Consider the following 21,998-nt stretch of genomic DNA (forward strand, 5'->3'; position numbering starts at 1 on the left):
AAATCCATTACCTCGTCCTCTTACAGCGCCTCTACCTCGACCTCCTATTTGTGCTCCTCTGGCCCTGGGCCCAGTACCTCCTGCACCCCGTAGGGCGCCTCTGCGTTGCCACATTCGAGGGACGAACTGCTGACGTCCACCCCGGAGCCTTCAGTGATAGGACTTAAGTTAAGAGCCCACGTGGGGAAACATAATCTCCCTTCACATCCATCATATCCATGCGCATGGTAAATAAATTAACTATTCAATTATGGACCAATAAATTACTTGCTAAAGAATAAGGTGCACCAAATAAAAACGATTAGAATAATTTTTCATTCAATTAAATACATAAAAAAATTAAAACAAAACTCCGAGTAGAGTTTACGCAGGTAAGTATGCGTGATATTAATTAATGTGTAATGTTTTTAACTACTTTTTGCTAAGTTAGAAACAAAATGTATTTAGAAATGGATCACAGAGAAAACCATTTACATCATTTCATTTTCTTACCTCATTCGTCCTCTCATTAGTCCCATGCGGCCACCGCGACGACGGAAACCTCGACCACGCCAAAACCCTTGCGAGAGACTACTGAAAGATGCTGAACGGCTGCAACAAAAAAAAACATTTCAGTTTTCATTATGAAGGCAGGAGGTTTTTTTTAAAACTAGTAGTGACATAAAACGAAATTTCAAAAAATATCGACATTCGACACATGTATTGCTTGCCAAAAAAGAATGGACGCCGAATACAATTTTTAAATCACATAAAACCGTATTATTTCACATAAAAAATGCGTCAGGGCGTTAATATTAAGTCCTTATGTATAATATGTAATTGGCGTTTTGTGGTACAGGCCACTTTGATCTCAAATATCTCCTCTTTGGTTAATAATTCCAAATTCAAATTTATATATATTTATTTATTCGGTACAATTGAGTTCCCAAAACACTCATTCATTTGTTTTTTTCTTAATTTTTTTTTCTTTGGAGTCGTTCATATCGCACAATGAAAAAATTTAAATATCGCTTTATTTACGAATATGAGTTCTACTGGGGCACGAGTGCTGCAGAAACAGCACGAAAAATTAACAATGTGTATGGCGCTGGTGTCGCAAAAGAAAACACAGTACGGTTGGTTGGTTGGTTCCAACGCTTTCGTTCTGGAAATTTCGACCTTCAAGCTCCATGGACGACCCGAGACCAAAATGAATAATGAAGAATTAAAGGCTATTGGGGAAGCGGATTCATCGCAAACCACTTCAGATTTAGCAGCAGGCTTCGGTGTTTATATCTTTTTTTATCTTAGCAAAAGTAGACAAAAAATTGTGTTTTTTGTATGGGAGCCCCCCCCTAATTTTATTATTAATTAGTAAAGTACAAATATAATAATTAAGGATTTTGTGAAAATTTCAAGTGCCTAACTGTTACTATTATTGATTACGAGCAAAAAAGGCCAAAAAAATCACGTTTCTTGTATGGGAGAGATAATATACTTTATTTTATTTTTAGTATTTGTTATAGCGACAACAGATATACACAATCTGTGAAAATTTCAGAAGTCTTAGTAATTATAGGGTTTATTAAGACTTCGTTGTCTGTCCGTCTCTCTGATTGTCTATATGTCTCCAGGCTGTATCTCAAGAACCGCTATAGCTAGACTTCTGAAATTTTCACAGATTGTATTTCGCCCTCGGTACGCCCATGGCGTCAGGCGTAATATGTATACTGTATAGGAACCACGGAAGATCAGGTACCGCGGTGCAGTGTTCTGCGCCGTGGTAATACACCTGAGTGGGTATCCTTTTCGGCATTATACAATGCACTGCCTAATAATGCCATATATATATATATATATATTTTTTTGTTGTTTGTTTTATTTTTTCTTTTGGTTTATTGTTTGCTTTTTTTTGCTTTAGTGTGTGCAGTGTATTGTATTTATGTTTGAATAAAATTTTATTATTATTATTGTATCTGTTGCCGCTATTAACCTATCAATATACAAAAAATCAGCTGGTTAGGGTTCAGTTTTAGGGTTCCGCAGACAACCAAGTTTTGTTAATTACAGAACCCTAAAACGGAACCCTAACCAGCAGATTTTTGTATTGACGGAAATTCTTTGATTTTACTTGTTTCCATTTAACTCCCAATAACGTCATAAAATACACGGTCCCTTCAGTGACGTTATATAGAGTTTAACACTGTATATTAAATACATATACTTAAGTATACAGGGTGACCGGTAATAGGTCTGTTTCCTTTTAACATGTAAAAATACATCACTTTTGCAGCCTAAAAAGCTATATCATACCCTGTCCAAAAGCTAACGGTTACCGAGATATTCAAGATTTTGTATTTTTTTCAAAAACACCCGATTTCAAAGGAAAACTTTAAATAAAAAAAAATCTACCTATTAATTTCTTAATCTTTAACATAATTTTAGTTCTTATGTAGATTAACTACAAATACAAAAGTTATTTATTTATCCATCATAAATAGAAAACAAAAATTAGCAGTGTTTCAAAAGTCTTAACAAAAAAAAATGAAAATGATTTTCCCTCATTTCACCCCTTATTGTTTAAAAAATCAATAAGACATAAGTCGTACAAATTACTTACTTAATTAAATTTCTTATTTATTAAGCTATCCAAAAAGGTATAATTTGTGTGCAAAAAATTCACAAACATCTGGTAAGGTAAGATAATAACTCTCAGCACAATTTTTTTGCCTTACAATTTGTTCAGGGTTAGGTTGCCAGGTAGTCAAATTCTTTTGTTATCGGAGGAAGAAGCGATCTATTATTGGTCGGTTTAAAAAAATCCGGTTTCTTCGTAAATGTTCGCGTCGGTTCGTAACAGTTCGGGTCTGTCTAAAGAGCAATATGTAGAGTTTTTGTTTAGTTAACGCTTTACATATTATAAAAAAGTACTCTGTGTTAACGCTTCTCGTCCTGAGCGCGCTGACGTGTTATTTGCGATTCCTTCTGATCAAGTTTGTTTATCAAAAATGGCATCTTTTAGCAACGAAGAGTACGCTGACATACTGTACTGCTACGGTTTTTGTGATGGCAACGCAGCCGCTGCACGGGAAGAGTACCGGCGTCGTTTTCCCCGTCGAATTAATGTACCAAGTGCTGGAGTTTTTTCCGCGGCGTACCAACGCGTGCGGGAAAGTGGCTCTGTTCATCAAAGGCGACGTGATGCAGGAAGACCTCCTCGTTATGTTGCAGAAGACGAAGAGAGAATATTGGAACGTTTTGCAAGAGCTCCGACCACCTCTACAAGAATTGTAGCGAAGCAACTGGGTTTAACGCAGTGGAAAGTGTGGTTATACCCTTTTCACTACACACCAGTACAAGCATTAGAAAAAGGAGACCCTGCAAGGAGGGTCGATTTCTGCCGCTTTATGCTGCACTCCGATGAAAACGATTATAACTTCTTAAGAAAGATTTTATGAACCGACGAGTCGAAGTTTGAGCGTGACGGCATAACAAACTACCACAACATACACTTTTGGGCTCCCCAGGGTGGAAACCCCCACTTGGCAAAAGAAGGTGCTCATCAAAGGAGGTTTTCCCTGAATGTTTGGATGGGAATTTTGCATAATCATTGCATTGGGCCGTTTTTTCTACCGGACAATTTAAACGGGGAGTCGTATGAAAATTTCCTGAGAAATAATCTTCACGAGCTCATGCAAGATATACCAGTTGAAACCCGAAGAGGTATGATATACCAACATGATGGATGCCCGGCACACTACAGAGTGACAGTTAGGCAATGGCTGGATCAAAATTTCCCGCAGCGTTGGATTGGCCGCGGCGGTCCAATACCTTGGCCCGCAAGGTCTCCAGATTTGACTCCTTGCGATTATTATTTATGGGGCCACATGAAGTCTTTAGTATACGCAACACCTATTAGCGATGTACATGAACTGAGGAGAAGAATAATTGATGCAGCAAACGAAATCCGAGAAACTTTAACAAGTAGAGTAACGCGATCTAATTTTCGCTTAAGATTACGCAAGTGCATCAGAAATCGAGGACGACAATTCGAACAGGATTTACCGTAATAATTATCAACTTATTATGTAAATAAAATATTATTTTTTATTCAAAGACTTTTATTTAACTTAACCTGACGTAGCAAATGTTTATTTAGACTTTTCCAATTTGCTAATTAGAATTTTACTACCTGCTAGTTCAGGTAGTTAGCAGGTCCTTCATTTGGACAAATCGGCGTAGGGTCCTTAATATTCCCTTAGTAAGATGTATTTAGATTTTTGCATTACAAATTATACCTTTTTGGATAGCTTAATAAATAAGGAATTTAATTAAGTAATTTGTACGACTAATGTCTTATTGATTTTTTAAACAATAAGGGGTGAAATGAGGGAAAATCATTTTCATTTTTTTTTGTTAAGACTTTTGAAACACTCTGCTAATTTTTGTTTCCAGTTTAGATGGATAAATAACTTTTGTATTTGTAGTTTATCTACCTAAGAACTAAAATTATGTTAAAGATTAAGAAATTAATAGGTGGATTTTTTTTATTTAAAGTTTTCCTTTGAAATCGGGTGTTTTTGAAAAAAATACAAAATCTTGAATATCTCGGTAACCGTTAGCTTTTGGACAGGGTATGATATAGCTTTTTAGGCTGCAAAAGTGATGTATTTTTACATGTTAAAAGGAAACAGACCTATTACCGGTCACCCTGTATGTATTTAAATTAGTATCTAACAAATGATAGTACTTTGTACGAGAATCCGTTAGAACTGCATCAGAAGGCCTTGCACTCGCCAAATGTTGTTATTTGGGCTGCAATATATCAATTCAAAGAATTATCGGTCCTTATTTTTTTTGAGGATGACCGAGGTCGAACTCAGACCGTTAATTTTGACCAATATTGCCATATTATAATCCGGACTTTTTGGCTACAAAAATGCAAAACCAGAAGGGCCTCTTAATCCCCAAGCGGCCGGATCCGGCCGCACCATTTGTACTGCAGCGATTCCGTCTACATATACCCAAGCGGCCGGATTTGGCCGCGCTCTTTCATTCGATCGAGTTACGTATTTCGTCGACTTAGAGACTACTCTTGTGTGAAGAAGTTTGGTTAGTTACGATCTATGATAAATTTGCCACATTCTGAATGTAAAATATTATACAATCTGTGGTCGACGAATATTTTTTTAGTCATTTGAAAATCGTGAATTTTTTCGTGTGTGTTTTGCCATGTTGTGTAATTTGTTTGATATTATTGATGGATTTAACGAATGTAAGTAGTTAAATAGTTTAATTTACTAATTATAATTTATAAATACTTTTAGATATTCATTTGAAATAAATACTTACATCGGAAAAAATTCTAATCTACTGTGGAATCTGAATATCTGAATTGTCAGAGACAATTCAGATAAAATAAGTTTATCATCGAATCTCTTGAGTGATCAATGATCACCGTAAACTGGTTAAGCGGAATTTGAAAACAAATAAAACTGATGAAAGTGTTTCAGACAAGATATCGCTTTATTTGAGGACTTAAGTCAGTAGATTAAACGAAAACCCATTACAAGTGTGGGGTGACTATAAAATACAGTTTCCAACGTTATACGATATGGCATTTAAACACACACACTTGCAAGTCATCAAAAGGAGGTGATCATGTGAAGAGGTTGGATTTCTGCAGATTTATGCTAAATGCTGGTTACCAGAATGTTCATTATTGGGCATCAAAAGAACACGGAAATCCAAAAAAGAACAGAGCAAAGGGATCCTAGCTGAGATGATTCAATTTGAATGTGTGGATGGGAATAGTTTCTAAACATTTGATTGGCTCACATTTTCTTCCCGATTTAAATGGAGAAAATTACGAAAACCCTTCAACGTAAAAATTACCGCAATTGCTGCAGAATTTTCCAGATGAAATCACCCAAAATATGTGGTTCCAACACGACGGTTGTCCTGTACATTAGGAGATCAGTCCGACAACTGCTGGACATGACGTACCACAAATAAGTGGATTGGGAAAGGTGGAGGTTCACCATGGTCAGCCAGAAGTTCCGTTCCCACTGAACCCCCATGGATAATTATGTATGGGGGCACAAGAGTTTAGTATCCCACCACTGTATCTCCTGTGTCGCCAGGATCCACAGCGTTATTCAACCACGAAAACCCTTCATATGATCTCCGGGAGCCCGAGGGACATGCTAAAGCTGGCTTGGGACCCGCAAAGAAATGAATCAGAAGAAAATAGGAGTAGGAAGAATTCCAGATTCCCTCCCCATATAAAGCGGGAGACAGCTCACAGCACAAAGTTGCAGTGACGGAAAGTCAAAGAACTGAAGGGGAAGCACCACCGGAATAAACGTTAATAATAATAGTGACTACTACGCTAGAGCTAAATTAATTTCTTGTGTTAGACCTTCGAATAATAAAATTTATTATTCGTAGTGTTAGACTGTCGCCAATAATAATGGGCATTGTCGGTGTACTTTATATATTTTTTTTCGTTAAAATTGGGTATTTTAAAAATATAAATTTATTTGAAATCCATTGGCTAGTTTATATTCTTAAAATACCCTATTTTAACGAAAAAATATATAAAAAGTACATGTGATTTTTTTTGGACAATGCCCATTAGGCTTTGCACAGAGTTTTTTTTTTAAAGGTAAAAACAATCTTAGGGTCGCTTGCACGTAAAGTCTTCAGTTAAATAAATAACTCCGAGTTAAAAAGTAAAAACACTTTTCTAAGCCGAAGTTTGTCTTGCATGAAAAAAAAAATAACCCAAGATTTACTAGAAGGCGCGGTCCGAAGGGGGGGGGGGGGGGGGGTCACAGGGGACATGACCCTCCCAAAATCTAAGGTACAATTGAAAATAAAATAAAACCCAGAACCGGGCGCAGATTAAAAACAAAATAGTGTAGTGACTACTGAGTGCCCCCCCCCCCCCCCCCCCAAATTTCAGGCTGCGACCGCGCCTGTTTACTAGCCGTGTTCGTTTCATTTTTCAACTACGCAAGTGGGCATGCGCGGCTTTTTTCGCAGTTTGGCAGCTGACTGTCAACTTCATAATTGACATTTATTTTCGTGTGAGATTTTATTGCAATTACTTGGCTTTTTTCAATGGATTCCGACTCTTCTTCCCATTCCGACGACCCTGGCACTTCTATGGACACCAATGCTGCTCTTCAAATTGACCCCAGCGCACTTATGGGAACCGAATTTAGCACGAAATGTTACATCCCTAGTTAGTTAGTACATTCCGTTTACTTAGCATTTCTATATTCTTCGATATTTTTCCGTTTGCGTTGCAATTTTCGTTTAGCATTCATTCTCGTTCAATTCCTCAGTCAGTTTGATTCTGGAAGCCGGGCAAGTAACGTGTGGGAAGTCGTAGCTTAAAGTGTAACTAATTATAAACTTGGGTAAATAAATTAGTTGGGGTGAACTTTTGGTTTTTTTTTAAAACTGACAGAGAGGGTGCTGCAAAACAGAACGATAACCCTGGCATGAATATGGACTCCGAACTTCTCGTGCCTGAAGGTTGTTGGCGGGAGATGAACTAACAACGCTGCGTTGTTAGTTGGATGGATCAGGAATCAGGATGTGTGAATTGTGGAACCGATTTGTTACAAAGGAAGGTTGCTGCGCTCATATTATGACTATTATATGGTTTTTAGGCTGGGCAAGGCATCAAGATCATATTGATCCCCCTGCCCAGTTTCTTGATCAAGTATTACTTATACTTATGAAGCAGTGTAATAAAATATTCATTAAAAATATGTGGATTATTTGATTGTTTACCTTTTCCAATAACACATAGAAATCTAACTAAATATAAAATCTGATACAAAACTAGGCTTACATTCTGCTTTTTACTGATCTGAAGTATTGAATTCATATCACATTATTAGCTTAATGAACTGTTCACGAATGGTCAAAGTGTCTATAGAAAGTGGGCAATCCCCTTTCTGCTTTCGACTTTTCCAAGCAGACCCCCATTTTGGGCATTCGTTTACTAGGCTATATATGCACTGTGCAGTGTAGGGTAACTCCCGAGCACAACGTTAAATCAAAGCTTTTTCAAGTGATGTGTAAAATCGAAGTATCGTTAGAAAAAATATAGTGTGCAATGGCTGTGTGGCATCTGCAGGGGGTTGTTAACGTTCAATTTGCTTTGTAATTTGGCTTATTAAATGGTCTGATGAACTATCAGTGACTACCAAAAATGTTTCTGGAATAAGCTTAACTTGTTAGAGCTGTCGGTGATAAGAAGTGTGTAATGGCGAAAGACATCGGAAATTTCAAAAAGTTTTATAATGACTGCAAAAGGCGCAAAATAAAAACTGGCATGATATTTTCTAGATTTTACTGCAAACCCTCGATCACCTTTAAACAACTATAGCATTTTCAACATAATGCTGCAATTTCTAAATGAAGTAAATGATCACAGTTATAATAGTTTTAAAAGTTTTTCAAATAATCTTGTTACACCTTAAATTGTCAAGCAAATTGCGTAAGAGACAAGCTACAAGCCGTTTCTAATCTTTGGCACTGTATACGAAGGTAGAGTCACTGGTTCAAGAATATATTATGAGGTTGTTAATTGCAACACTTGAGGATGGAACTTTGGTTCAAAGCATTTCAGGTGGCTACAAAATTCCAGAAACAAGGGCAATAAACAGAGGAAAACTGTTAGAGAAACAAGTTCTTGAAGTAATACAAAGAGAGTTTGGATCTATTAAAAATATTTTAATTTTTGTGTTGAGTATTAGTGTATATTTTTACTTAACTTTTAACTTGCTTTTTAAATTTTGTTGTACAAGGGTTAGTTTCATATAGTAAAGTCTGCAAACACATAATATCTCACTCACCCTTAGGGCTCTTTTTAAATATTATAATTTAATTTTGTCATTTAACTTTAAAAATGCTTACTTAAAATATCTCATAGCTGGTCCAACCTATCTAAACTCATTCATTATGTCTAGCAAAATCAAATTTATTTCTCTTCAAAGTCTCAGTTGAATCGATGATTTCTAAAACAACATAACTAACATTTTTGCCGAAATCGAGTTTATAGCGATTTTGGATTTAGTCTATGGCCATTAATAAATTGTGCATTAAAACAACACAATTGCTTTGCGTTTTCTATGTAAATTGAACTACTGAAAATACCGCTTAGTGTTAGAACAACATAACTGACTGACATTTCTCTTCGGTGATTGTTAGAACAACACAAGTGCATACAATGGGGATTGTCCATTTTTTTTTAATTTTGCTCATTACAAAAACATTTCGAGGAATAAGGTCAGTGATCGTTTTTCTGTATTTAAACGAAAAAAATACCCATTAGTTACTTATATTTTTGAACAAATACGTTTAACCTTTGTTTGACCTTCAATGGCGTAAATTAGCAATAAATTCGACCAACATTACGTTTCGAACTTTTGATACTTACCGATAAATATAAAAAAAAATTAAGATATCAAAAAGTTAATTTCCTATGTCCTGATACCTTTTTTATACCTGAAATTTTGGAGTGGCCAACCACAACAGTAGAAACTGTAGATGAAGTGGGAGATGATGCATAACTATAAAATCATAACATTATGTTATGATTTTAAGATTAATAAAGTTGAATAAATATGAGTATTTGAGTTATTATTTTATGTTACAGTAGTTTCTTGGGTATCAAAACAACACAAGTAACAGATTTAATGTCAAAAGCACATAAGTGAAAAACTTTATTATCCATTTATTTATACTAAAATAAAATAAAAAGACGTATAAAAAAACATTATTAGGAGCTATATATACAGAAATATAAAATATAATATACATAATTATATATTACTTGCATTATCAAAAATTATCCAGGTTTTTGTGTCTCCTGAAAATTTTACTTTTAGTTACTTATGTTGTTTTAGAAATCATTGATTCAGTTAGCGTATGAGGATTTAATTCGAAATGAAACGCCAGCTGCTACTGTTACAGAATTTCGAAAACAAATTGCAAAACTGGTCGACGAATATCCTTCGGAGGACATTTTGAGACAACAATTCCCGTCCGGAACGACCCATTAGGGGTTGCGGAAACTCTCGCAAATGTCAAACAATATTCTAAATAAATTAAATAATTCTCAGCCCGGAGCAACGCATAAGGCTGCGTTTCCACTGAAGCGGAGCGGAGCTTAGCGGTGCCGAATTGACCAATCACCGTGCTCGAAATCTTCGCTGTCATTCCGCTGGAATAGCACGATTGATCAGTTCGGGCACCGCTAAGCTCCGCTCCGCTTCAGTGGAAACGCGTTGCTCCGGGCTGAGAAATATTTAATTTATTTAGAATTCAGAATAAATAGAATTTCCATAACAAATAATGATCCATTTCTTTAGAGATATAATAGTTGTCTAGAAATTTTCCAAAATTATTTTGTACTGTTGCATCAACTTAAGGGTGTTACTTAAGGGTTCTAGAAGTGGCACTGTTTTGATAGTTTTTGCTCCTTCTCCCTCAGTACCTCCACTGAACATCACAGTTCAAGAGTGAGAAGAATAATTTGTTTTCGGATCTGAAGTTGTTTGATGACAACTTTTGTGTCCGTGCATTTATTTCTAGGGTAAACGAGTATTGTACACAGCATAACATTAGTGATGTAAAAATTCTTTCACATGCTTTGACCTCTTTACTGATTATGCCTTGCACTGGTACCGGAATATCTACCAGAAGGTAAACAGTTGGTCAGAGCTACTTAATTTATTGTATGCTGACTTTAGATTAGCCTAGCTATGAATACAGACTAATGAATGAGATTCATAGTCGTACACAGGGCGAAACAATTTACATAGCCATTATGGAGGGCCTTTTCTCTCGTCTGACGTCTCATTAAGCCAGTAGAAGAGAGTGAGAAATTACAGAATTACTCCATACTGTAAAATCGTGCTATACAAACATATTTGCTTCGTCTCCTGATGTTTCAACAATAGAACAGCTCAACTGCACACAAGCTGTTTCAACAGTAGAGCCAAGGAACTTGTGTATACAAATGAGGAAATAAGCACGAATGAAGATTAATCCAGAGGATTCACTCGGCCTTTGAAACAATTGAGCAGGAGATGATGCTAAAAATAACCACAACAGAGGTAAGAAGAAGGGCTCGTGAATGTATAAAGAATCGCGGCGGACATTTTAAACACGAAAAATAAATAAAACTGAATAAAATCATTTTTTTTATTTCTTTAATTCGGTCCCTCAATTTACTTTGTAGGTCATAATTTCAAAAATTGGTAAGCTATCTTTGTAGTTGATACCTTAAAAGAAAGAATGATAACTAAGACATGCTTATGTGTTCACCGCTACTCACAAACACTACCGGGGAAGAAATGATTACTCAAATAAACATATATTTTGAAGAAAACAATCTCAGTTGGAACGATTGCATGGAAATTTGTACAGATTGGGCTAGGGGGTGACAGGTAAACCAGCAACAGCAGTGTCACGCATTTAAAAAAAGGCGTTAAATAGTAGTTCCAGCCATTTTGCATAGACAAGCATTTGCTATGAAGAAAGTGCCGTCAATTCTAAAATTAGTTATGGATGAAGCGGTAAAAATAATTAATTTTATCAAATCACTACCATTACAATCCCGATTGTTCTTATTATAGTGTGAAGATTATGACAGCAAACATAAAACACTGCTGCTCCATACATGGCTGTCTCGGTGTAAGACTTTAACAAGGCTATTTGAACTTAGAGCGGAGTTACAAATGTTTCTTAAGCTGATACTTCTTTTAATTTGCAAGACCGTTTGTATGATAAAACTTGGTTGTTCCGATTGTCTTTTACAGCGGCGGTCCTTGCAACGATAAATTCAATTCGTTTAGTTTTATCTTTCATAAACAAAACGAATTGAATTTATCGTTGCAAGGTAAATAGACAACAGTATTCCAGGCCTATAACAAAATAACTGCCTTCAAAAGAAAATTAGATTTTGGATTGTTTGCATTGTTAAGAGAGAAATATAAAGCTATACGTCACTCAGTAAGTTTATTAGCGATAAAGACCGCAAATACAAATGTGCCTCCCATTATAATTTGGACCGTTTCATTTCTATCGACGAGTCTCTAAACTTATTCAAGGGCCGTTTCGCCTGGGTCCAAACAATAAGGACAAAGGCTGCGCGTTTTGGAATTAAATCTTACGAGATCTGCGAGTCACGTTCGGGCTATATGTATGATTTTGAAAACACGGGGAAGGATTCTGATCGCAACAACACCGCGAATGCGGATGTTGCACCTAGTGTCGATTTGGCTGGCAAGAGCACTAAAATAGTGCTCAATTTATTGAAAGACCTAAAGAATCAGGGGCACTCTGTTTTTATCAATTATGAAAACTGCGTTGGCACGGTATCTCAAGAGCTTGAGATTTCATTGTTTAGAAACATTGCGTCCAAACCGAAGGAACGTGCCCTCCGACGTAGCTAAGATTCCCAAAAATGTGGCTAAGGATACGATCATAGCGCGCCATTGTGGTGACTAATGGATGGATAATGGAGGCGTTGAATAGTGGAGTCACTATTCAACGCCTCCATTACTTATCGTAAAAAGTAAGTGTAAGTAGAAGTTATTGTTTTATAGTAATCCTAATTTTGTTTAAGGATCTATTTTTCTGTTATGTGCTGGCAACCTTATTTAATTTTATTTTTCAGGACATATACAGACAAAAATCCGTTGTGTGTGAATTTTCAACCTTCATGCCGCCGTGGTAAAAACACCTTTAAGTGTAGTTCGATTTCAATGGATGATGTAATCAAGAACAGGAAGGAAGCGTCTCTATGATAAAACTACGAAAGTCGACCAAGACATATTTTATGTGAGACTTTTGGGACCCACGGAACCTAAAAGACGAGGAAATTCTGAGCCCAGGTCTACTACCAGGAACCGTACTAATAGTGGTACCTACTTTGTAGTGAAATTTAAAGACAAGAAGATGCAAAGGGTTTGTAGATCCTTTTTCATAAAAGTGTTCAGTGTTTCTAGAAAGAGACTACAAAATTTAAATCAGGTTTTGATGCATGGTGAAATTCCTAAAGAAAAACGCGGTGGTAACAGGAAGTCAAAGAAAACAAAGGCTAGAAAGGACAGTCTCCGAATTTTTTTGAATAATTTACCAGCTAGTAAAAACCACTACAACCGCCATAAAAGCAAACGCATTTATTTGTCTTCAGAGTTGAATGCCATAAAACTAATCAAATATTATAATGATTCAGTCACAGCTACAGATGGGCAAAGCACCGGGTTTAAACCCGGTGCTTTGGTAAAAACCCAATAAACACCCATAAACTCCCATAATCACCCAAAAAAATAGGTTTTTACGTATTTTTTTGAAAATATGTAAGTAATACCAATAAATTATTTTTATAAATTGTATTGATGAATTCTACAATATTAAATAAAACGTTAACTAATAATATTTCAGGAAATTTTAAAAATCTATATATAATAAAATGAAAGTAATTAATTTTCAGTGTTTTCATGTTGCAGTTGATCAACATGTTGGCCTTTTGCTTCCCGTAGATACTTTAAAATTTCTTCATAACACCTCGTTCGCACACATGGCCGTATATATTTAAATTCTTGAGCCACTAACAGTCCGAAATACTCATTTCTTTTATCCTCTTCTCCATAAATTAAGCATTTAGAACAGTTTGTTTCTTCTTTCAGTAAATTTTCTTTTACTTTATCCTCGTTTTTTTTCTTTGTTGCGACGACGCTGGGTAAATCATCTGGACACTGGGTCTCACTATCGCCAAATATATTTGGAGATCGGCTTCGGCTACGGCTTGGCAGACATTTTTTTCTTTCTACAATTTTAAATTAAATTTATTAGAATAAATGCTTCGAACTCACGCGATCTAAGTACCTTTTGTGTTTATTATACCTTAACTACCTAGGTATAAAAAGAGTACTTACGTAGATTTTCTTTTAATAACTGTTTTATACGAAGATCTTGATCTCTCAAATTAGCATCCATTTTACTTCCAGTGATTATCAACTAAATTAATAATCCACAAAGTATTAAATAACGTTTTTATGAAATATTTAGCACAAAAACAATACCCTTTAAATATCGATCGTCAGTAACTGTGGCTGACTTACCTATATTCTAGCAAGCAGGACTGCCAGATGTGAAGGGGAAATCCCCAATAAATTGTTGCATGTGACTGATGATGTGAGCATGTTCGTTTCATAATAAAAATGTTGCCAGGTAACCAAAAAGTCGTATGTTTTTGTGCGAATTACGATCATAATCTTTACGATCGTACATTAAAAAATAGACAAATAATAGTATGAGTACGATTTAAATCGTATATCTGTCAACCCTGCTAGCAAGACAGCGACAAAATCACGTTGCATAACAATGTAGCCCAAGCTTATATCTTATGAAATATACGGAAGAGATACGGACTTAGAAAAAACAGAAATGTTGTTCTTTGTGGAAGTCATTGATGAAATTCTATGTATTTTAGCCCGCAAACTTTCTTCAAACAAAAACAGCGCCATCTAGTATCGAGTTCTGTAATTATCTCTTTGTTTATGGATTTGAAGTAAGACCGCCACGCATGCAATACATTATGACTGGGGATTCCCCTATTCGTCGACGCTGAATATGAGGCGACGACAATCACTGTCAAACGTGTTCACTATTACTCTGACTCTGATAACGTGACTTCCTGGTAACGTGTTAGGTAGGAAAAGCAGTAAAAAAGTGCATATTAAGGGAGCAGATTTGAAATAATATTTATACTTAACAAGAAATAATTAAAGGTAAGTGGATTTTTGAATGATACAATTATATCATGATCACTTAACAATTTTAACTTAAAATTAGATGTATTATTACAAGCTTTTATTTAGCTTGCGTTATGTAAATAAAAGTATGTAGGTATGTTCGTATGTTGATGCAATTATCCTCAATCCTCAACCGACTGGGATAAAATTTTCCATACACGTTTATTTTGGATGATAGTGCATAGTTAGCTGAGAGTCGTCTTTGGATAATAATGGTGGATAGCCTAAGATGTGTACTAGATATTTATTTTTAACATAATATGCGTAAGTACCTAATCGAATTAAAGAAGTTGCTGAGAAAAATACAGAACAATACGATAATAAACTAGCGTCTGCGTTTAATCCTCCGAGGAGATGTAACTTTACAAAGGTTTTTTGTATTTATTTTAATTTTTTTTTAAAAATTTATTGTAAATAACAAGAAATAATCATTGTAAAAAAATAGGCACTCTATTGTTGAATTTTCGTCAGACCAACTAATCATCGTTCATTTTTTTAGGTTCAATGGGGAGACCTAAAGATTTACGCATATGGGAGCACTACCGTACTTTACCAAACAAGTCTGTTTCTTGCAAGCTTTGTAATAAGGTCTACAAATTCAGTAATGCTGCCAAAATGCTTCAACATCTTATCACTTGTCCAAAATCTCCAGAAACATTAAAAGACTCTATGAAACTTATAAAAGATAGCTCGTCCAAAACCAAAATGTCTGGACTGTCAGAGATAGAGACAAATGATTCTTTTATAAGCCCCTCGTCGTCTGCTAACACTACAATAAATGCTGAGTTTCAAGACACCGATGATCATATAAAAACAGAATTAGCGAGAGCTATATTTGTAACAGGGACGCCACTATCGATGGTGCAACATCCTTTATGGATACAATTTTTCGAAAAATTGCAACCAAAATTTAAAATACCTTCACGTAAAGCTTTAGCGACAAAATACTTAGATAAAATATATAGAGAAATGCGTTTTGAGTTAAATGAGGAACTAAATGCTTGTAGTTACTTACACCTTCAGTGCGATGGCTGGTCTAATTTAAGAAATGAAGGAATAATAAACTTTCTTATATCAAAACCTCAACCTGCATACGTTAAAAGTTTGAATACAGAAAGTAATCCTCACACTAGTGAATACCTTAGCCAAGAAGTTGAAAAAGTAATGAAAGTATATGGAGCAAATAAGTTTCTTGTACTTATTGGCGATAACGCTAGAAATATACAAAAGGCATTCGAATTAACAAAACTCAAATATCCACATGTTGTTCCTCTCGGTTGCTGTGCACATATCCTTAACTTGTTGTGCCAAGATATTGTAAAGATACAAGAAGTAACTGTGTTTATTATGCAAGCCATAAATATAATAAAAACTGTTAAAAGGAGTCAACGATTAAGTTCCTTGTTGATAAAATCAAGGCAGGGTGAAGATTCTACACAAACACTAAAATTGCCTTGTGCTACAAGATGGGGAAGTCATGTTACTTCGTTAAAAAGTTTGAAAGCAAATAAGATAGCTTTGCAAATATTAACAGTTAAAGAAGATGTGGTAATTTCAAGAGATATTAAAGATTTAATTCTAAGTGATGATTTCTGGACGAAGACAGGGGAATGTATAAGTATTTTGGAACCAGTCACTGAAAGCATATTTTACTTAGAGAGCGACCAGAATCGTTTGCATCGCACATACATTACATTTAGAGATGTACAAGCTAAGATACGTTTTGCATTAAATGAGATTTCGACATTGAGCGAAGAAAGCAAACAGCAGATTCTAACATCAGTATCTTCAAGATGCAATATGGCAATGAGGCCAATACATTTTGCAGCATATATTCTAGACCCCAGGACTCTAGGAGTCGAACTTACTCAAGAGGAAGAACTTAAGGGTATGGAGTTTATCTACAATTTAAGCCAACACTTAAGTTTGTCAAATGTAATGGCAGATTTGGCGTGTTATAAAGCTAAAGAAAACTTTTGGGCCAGAGGATTTGTATGGAGCTCATTAGATAGCATTGAGCCCCTAATATGGTGGAAAGGTATTTGTGGTTCCACTGAGTTAAGCAAAGTAGCGATTCGTATTCTATCAGCTCCCTGTACTTCGGCAGCCACTGAGCGTTCCTTTAGTATCCAAGGCTACATACATAATAACAAAAGAAATCGACTTACAACTGAAAGAACTGAAAAAATTTCATTCATTTGTTATAACTGGAATCTTAAACATAAAGCTGAATGCGAGGACATTCAGTTTAATGAAGAAAATACCTTAGAAGCTTTCATTGAGCAAGTAAATGAACATAACAGTTTAGACGAAATAGAGCCTATCGAACCTATACAATTCATCGCTTGTAATAACTCTGAATCTGACAGTGATTGACTGTAGTTTTACATTTTACTTTCATCTCTTTCTTACTAAACTCAAAATCAAATTAAAAGTTTTTTATTCTGTAGGCTGCATAATAATATTGTCTATGTCCAGTATAGTGGACGTCTTGCGGCTGAGATGACGATGATGAAGTACAAAATCATAAACACCCAAAAATTTGGGTCTTTATGGGGTTTAAACCCAATAAACCCAAAACACCCGGTTTTTACCCACCAGACTTTAAACCCACCCAGGTGGATTGCCCATCTCTAGTCACAGCTGATCTCAGAGTTTCACGAACAATGTTTTAAGAAATATTTCAGAAAGAATTCAATATTTAAAGTTTCATAACTCCTGCATCTGATGTGTGTGGTACATGCATCCTCTGGAAAAATAAAATAAAAAATTGAGAGGGATTCTTAAAAAAAAAACAACAATTAATGGTTGGTAAAAGGATTCACACTTTAACAGCAAATGCCTTTTATGCTATGATTCGTGAGGACGTGCCTGACAGCATAAGTTTGTGCTTTGACATGGAAAAAGTGCAACCGTTACCGAAAACCCATGATAAACGTTTTATGTTTTTAGATAAGTCCAGAAGCACCAGCGAGGATAGATCATTTAGCTGCTGGAGAATCAGTGCGGAATACCCTTGTTGAGATACTTTGGTCAGAGTGATAATAATCTATATTGGATATTATTAAAAAATATATACGACAGCACTTGAACAAAAATCAACTTTAAATATGCAAAATCTCGATGAAGTTTCTTCTGGAGATCTGCGTTTTTGGACTGGGTTCAACATCAATTTAACTAACTTCTCCACCAAACTCCATCATATTATAGCGATAATAGAAATTACAGAATCGAGATTTAGCAATCTATTTATGCGAAATTCGATCTGGAGAACCAAGCACAAAAAAAGGGTTACCACTTGAGTTTTTTGTTAATATTGTGTTGTGACACTTCAAATTCTTGTGTGGATGACTGGATGGTGTTTGTGTACCTTTCTTGCTTTCTATTTTTAGCCATCATTATCCATCAATTACATGGTATTTACTTACAAATTTTGAGTAAGCACTAATACTTATTTATTGTTCTGATTGAAATGGGTTGTTGGTGGGGGGGGGGGGGGGGGGGGAAGATAGCTTGTCAAGTACTCATCTGCAAGTTGCAGCCACCGAAACTGTAGATGAATTGACTGTCAACGATGTTCCCTATGAATATACTCCAATTCCTGAAGGTTGGTATTTTTTAAAATTGATCTTTCATTAACTTTTGAAACTTACTATAATAATATTATTATAACACATTAGGTACTCTTTAGTTTGAAATAACTACTAGTTATAAAATAGTAAAATATTAAAAAAATATCTTATACAAAACCTAGTCAAGTAGGTATCCAACAAAGCACATTCGTCAAAAATAAGATCCTGAGAACTAAACATAACAGAATAGTATTAACATTGTATCAAAATTTTTACAGATGTATAGAAGAATACTCCAGGAACAAGCAATCAACCTACAGTCGCTCCGCCGCCTCTTCCTCCACAACCACCAGCACCTAAACAACCAGCAGCTCCAGGGGAAACCCAGTGGCAACTACCAAAAAAGAAGAAAAAGTCCGAAGATCCAGTTAATAAAATATTTAAGGAGTGTGAGGAGACTGCAAGGGAGTATGAAAGGGAGCGCGACCGAATTGTGCATGATAATTCATGCACAATTGAACGAAAGAGGATTCGACAGCGTGATGTAGAGCTTCATTTACAAGCTCAGTGGTTGGAATTTATGAAAGAGGCTTTGAAAGTATTAAGAACGTATTTGGAGAGAAGAAGTGAGTAGTGCTTGTTTGACTATCGCAGCATTAAACAAATGCACAAACCTCATTGGTGTGTGTGAGTCGATTAAGACGGAGCACCCCACGACGTAGTGCATTGTACTATTATCTTGCGGCGCGATTGATTGTTGAAAGTAGAAATGTACCATCGAGGAAGTTGATTCCTATGCAATTGACAGACCCAACGTTATTTGGTCGAATATGTCAATTTGTGATCTGTCAGCTGGGTTTGACGTAACGCAACCAAACTAATTAGGTCCCCGATTTGCATAGGTGAGTGATGAATTTTAGAACATAATATTTTGAAATAAAAAAAAACTACGTATTTAATTTACTTTATATAACAATTACAGAGAAATCTCAAGGAGAGCTCGTCTCAGAAAAATATGGCAAATGATATTCAAAACCTAAGTGACACGGAATTTAAAAATAGCTTTCGTCTCAGTAAGGAAGCATTTTTTTAGTTATGTCGCGTATCAAAAGAAGAATCCAGTCTAAGATCAAGTAAAAAAATCAACCTGGAACATAAAGTAAGTTGAATAAGTATGCTTCTTATGTACCATTCTAAGAAAAATATTTTTATACTTATAGTACGGGAGCCCTAGAACTAACTTTTTTGTGACACACACAACAAGCAAATTTTTTGTGAGTAGCTACATTTCGGTTTTACGGTTTTCTTTTTTTATAATTCATACTAGCCTCAGCCGTTCTTCGTCTCTTCGTGGTTGCGGGTTCAGTTTGTTTGTGTTGTGCCGCCCTTGCTGTACTGACCGTATTAGTAAGTTATTTTTGTTTTATTTTACTATTTTACTTCCCCGTATCGGTCCGGGGTAGAATTGGCCGTATCCTGCAGGTATCCAGGTCGTGTAGGAGGCAGGAACTGATACCTCTCACTACACACTATATTACATTTATTTATAGTATTTTTTATATTGATATTCTTTTAGATACCTTTACTGCTAAAAAGGTATTGTAACGTAGTGAATTTCTTAATTACTAAATTATATAAAGACTGTACTACTGGCAGCGCCATCTATTGACACAATTTTGAATTAAAGTTTTCTTATTGATTGATTTTTGGGAAATCATTATCTGTTTTTAACATTAAAACAATTTAAATTATATATTTAAATATTTTAAATAACAATATATTCATTCCTACCATTGTTTTTGTATTGTTTTCTCATCAATATTGTACCCGTTATATTTCGTTGACCTAAAAAACGTTGTTATTTTATCGCATTCTTTTCGAATGGACTTTACTCCAATGGTAAAGTTTATCGGGTGATTGAAAAATCAGCACTTACTATACAATAATAATAAATTACAAGACCACAGCAACTAATTTTTCCCCATTGATTGGGCACCAGTCACGTATCTGGCAACCCGGGTATCTATGCACACAACAATATTTGTGCATTGTTTTACACACACTACAATATTGAGGCACCGGCACTTGCCGCATTCAGAAATGTGGTTTTTCTATATAGCGCGGTATCTAGTCGAGCGCGCGCGCGAGACCAATCATTTATCTAATGGCGGCTCTCGACATAGGCGAACTCGTTGGCCAACGCGTCTGCAGACGCGTTGGCCCAATGTGTAGAACGGGCGTTCGCGCGTTGGCCGTAGGTATTTAGACGTTGGCCAACGCGCGAACGCCCAGACGAGCCGCTGCAGACGCGTTGGCCAACGCGTTCGCCTATGTCGAGAGCCGGCATAAGCCCCTAACTTTTGTGGCACTGTTGCCCTATTGACTTTTAAAATATATATTATATTTATACACAACACTACACATTTACTCACCCCTACACACCCTCACTTACATACAAACATATTTTCTTGCGCACGCATCAGCGTTACCTTCAGTAACGTTTATGTGTTTTGGCTGTAACTTTTTGGACTTAATTTCACATAGACTGCATACTTAATATAAGCTAATAATACTGCATTTTTTTAATATAAGTAAATATGTTTTTAAACATTTACTTAGTTGCTTTTTCCAACACAGTTATTATGTATTCGAAAAAATATTTCAGATTTCCTAATGACCCTGAAATCTGTAAATTATGGATAACTGCAACAAATAGAAAAAATTGGGACCCACCACTTAGTTCAAGATTATGCAGTAAACATATTAATAAATAAGATCTATTAAATGTTGTAAAGATAACATTTCTTAAACCGAACACTGTGCCTATCAGGGTAATACTATATTTACAGCGCCGATAACGCGCCGCGCCGCGCCTTACGACGTGTTGACAATTTATGCGCACGGTATATTAATATAAAAGAGAACAGATCACCGAAAACTGTGAAACTGCGAAGCCCGATGTATATAAATTTATATGCATATTCTACAACTCGAGACTGTCGGTCAATAAATAATAGATGATGCCCTAGAGCATCTAGGTACAGAAATTAAATAAATATTTTTTATTAAAGCTCGTAGATTCTAAAAGCGAAGCATCAGGTAACCCATCATGTGATACCTGTGTTGCGCCGTGTCAGTGTAATCTATCATTTAGAAAAACAAGAATATAAGGGAAAAATAGGTGGCTCTGGGAAGGTTGTTCAAGTAGATGAGAGCAAATTCGGTAAAAGAAAATATAATAAAGGATGGTGAATTGAAGGGCACTGGGTCCATTGTTTGGTTGAAGAAGGCAGAGAAGATTTGAGATATGAGGTGTGCCCTGGGAATGTTCGGTCCACCGAAATGTTGGTGCCCCTGATTCAAAAACATGTATTACACAACCACAACCATCCATACTGATCACTGGCGGGCATATGATTGTCTATCAGAATATGGCTTTATTCATAAAAAAGTTAATAACAGCGACCCTGAGAATCCATTTGTTGGTGAAGATGGAACACACGCCCAAAGGATAGAATCCCAGTGGCAATTGTAAAACAATTTTTAAAAAAAGATAATTACAATCAGGAAAAATTTTCAGATTCCTTAGTTGAATATT

General features: G+C 35.7%; 2 protein-coding genes across 3 annotated transcripts in view; one reads left to right on the forward strand and one right to left on the reverse strand.

Moving 5' to 3' along the window:
- Positions 1-21,998, reverse strand: part of LOC121735823 (chromatin target of PRMT1 protein-like) — a 100,849-nt gene that overhangs the window by 24,971 nt on the left and 53,880 nt on the right. Inside the window, exons 3-4 of the mRNA XM_042126786.1 lie at positions 493-591; positions 12-148 (exon numbers count right to left, since the gene is read on the reverse strand). Of these exons, the coding sequence (XP_041982720.1) occupies positions 12-148; positions 493-591 (236 nt within the window). The remainder of the gene's footprint in view (positions 1-11; positions 149-492; positions 592-21,998) is intronic.
- Positions 14,732-17,477, forward strand: LOC121735821. Of its 2 annotated transcripts, none has more exons than XM_042126783.1 (2): positions 14,732-14,804; positions 15,328-17,215. In XM_042126783.1, exon 2 carries the CDS (start codon positions 15,333-15,335, stop codon positions 17,202-17,204), a length of 1,872 nt encoding a protein of 623 aa, XP_041982717.1. In that variant the 5' UTR covers positions 14,732-14,804; positions 15,328-15,332; the 3' UTR covers positions 17,205-17,215. The 2 variants fall into 2 exon arrangements, with proteins under 2 accessions (XP_041982717.1, XP_041982718.1); XM_042126784.1 differs by lacking the exon at positions 14,732-14,804 and adding an exon at positions 17,307-17,477 and having other exon boundaries at positions 15,261-16,716.

The sequence above is a fragment of the Aricia agestis genome, chromosome 18 (assembly GCF_905147365.1).
Source record: "Aricia agestis chromosome 18, ilAriAges1.1, whole genome shotgun sequence".
NCBI lineage: Eukaryota > Metazoa > Arthropoda > Insecta > Lepidoptera > Lycaenidae > Aricia > Aricia agestis.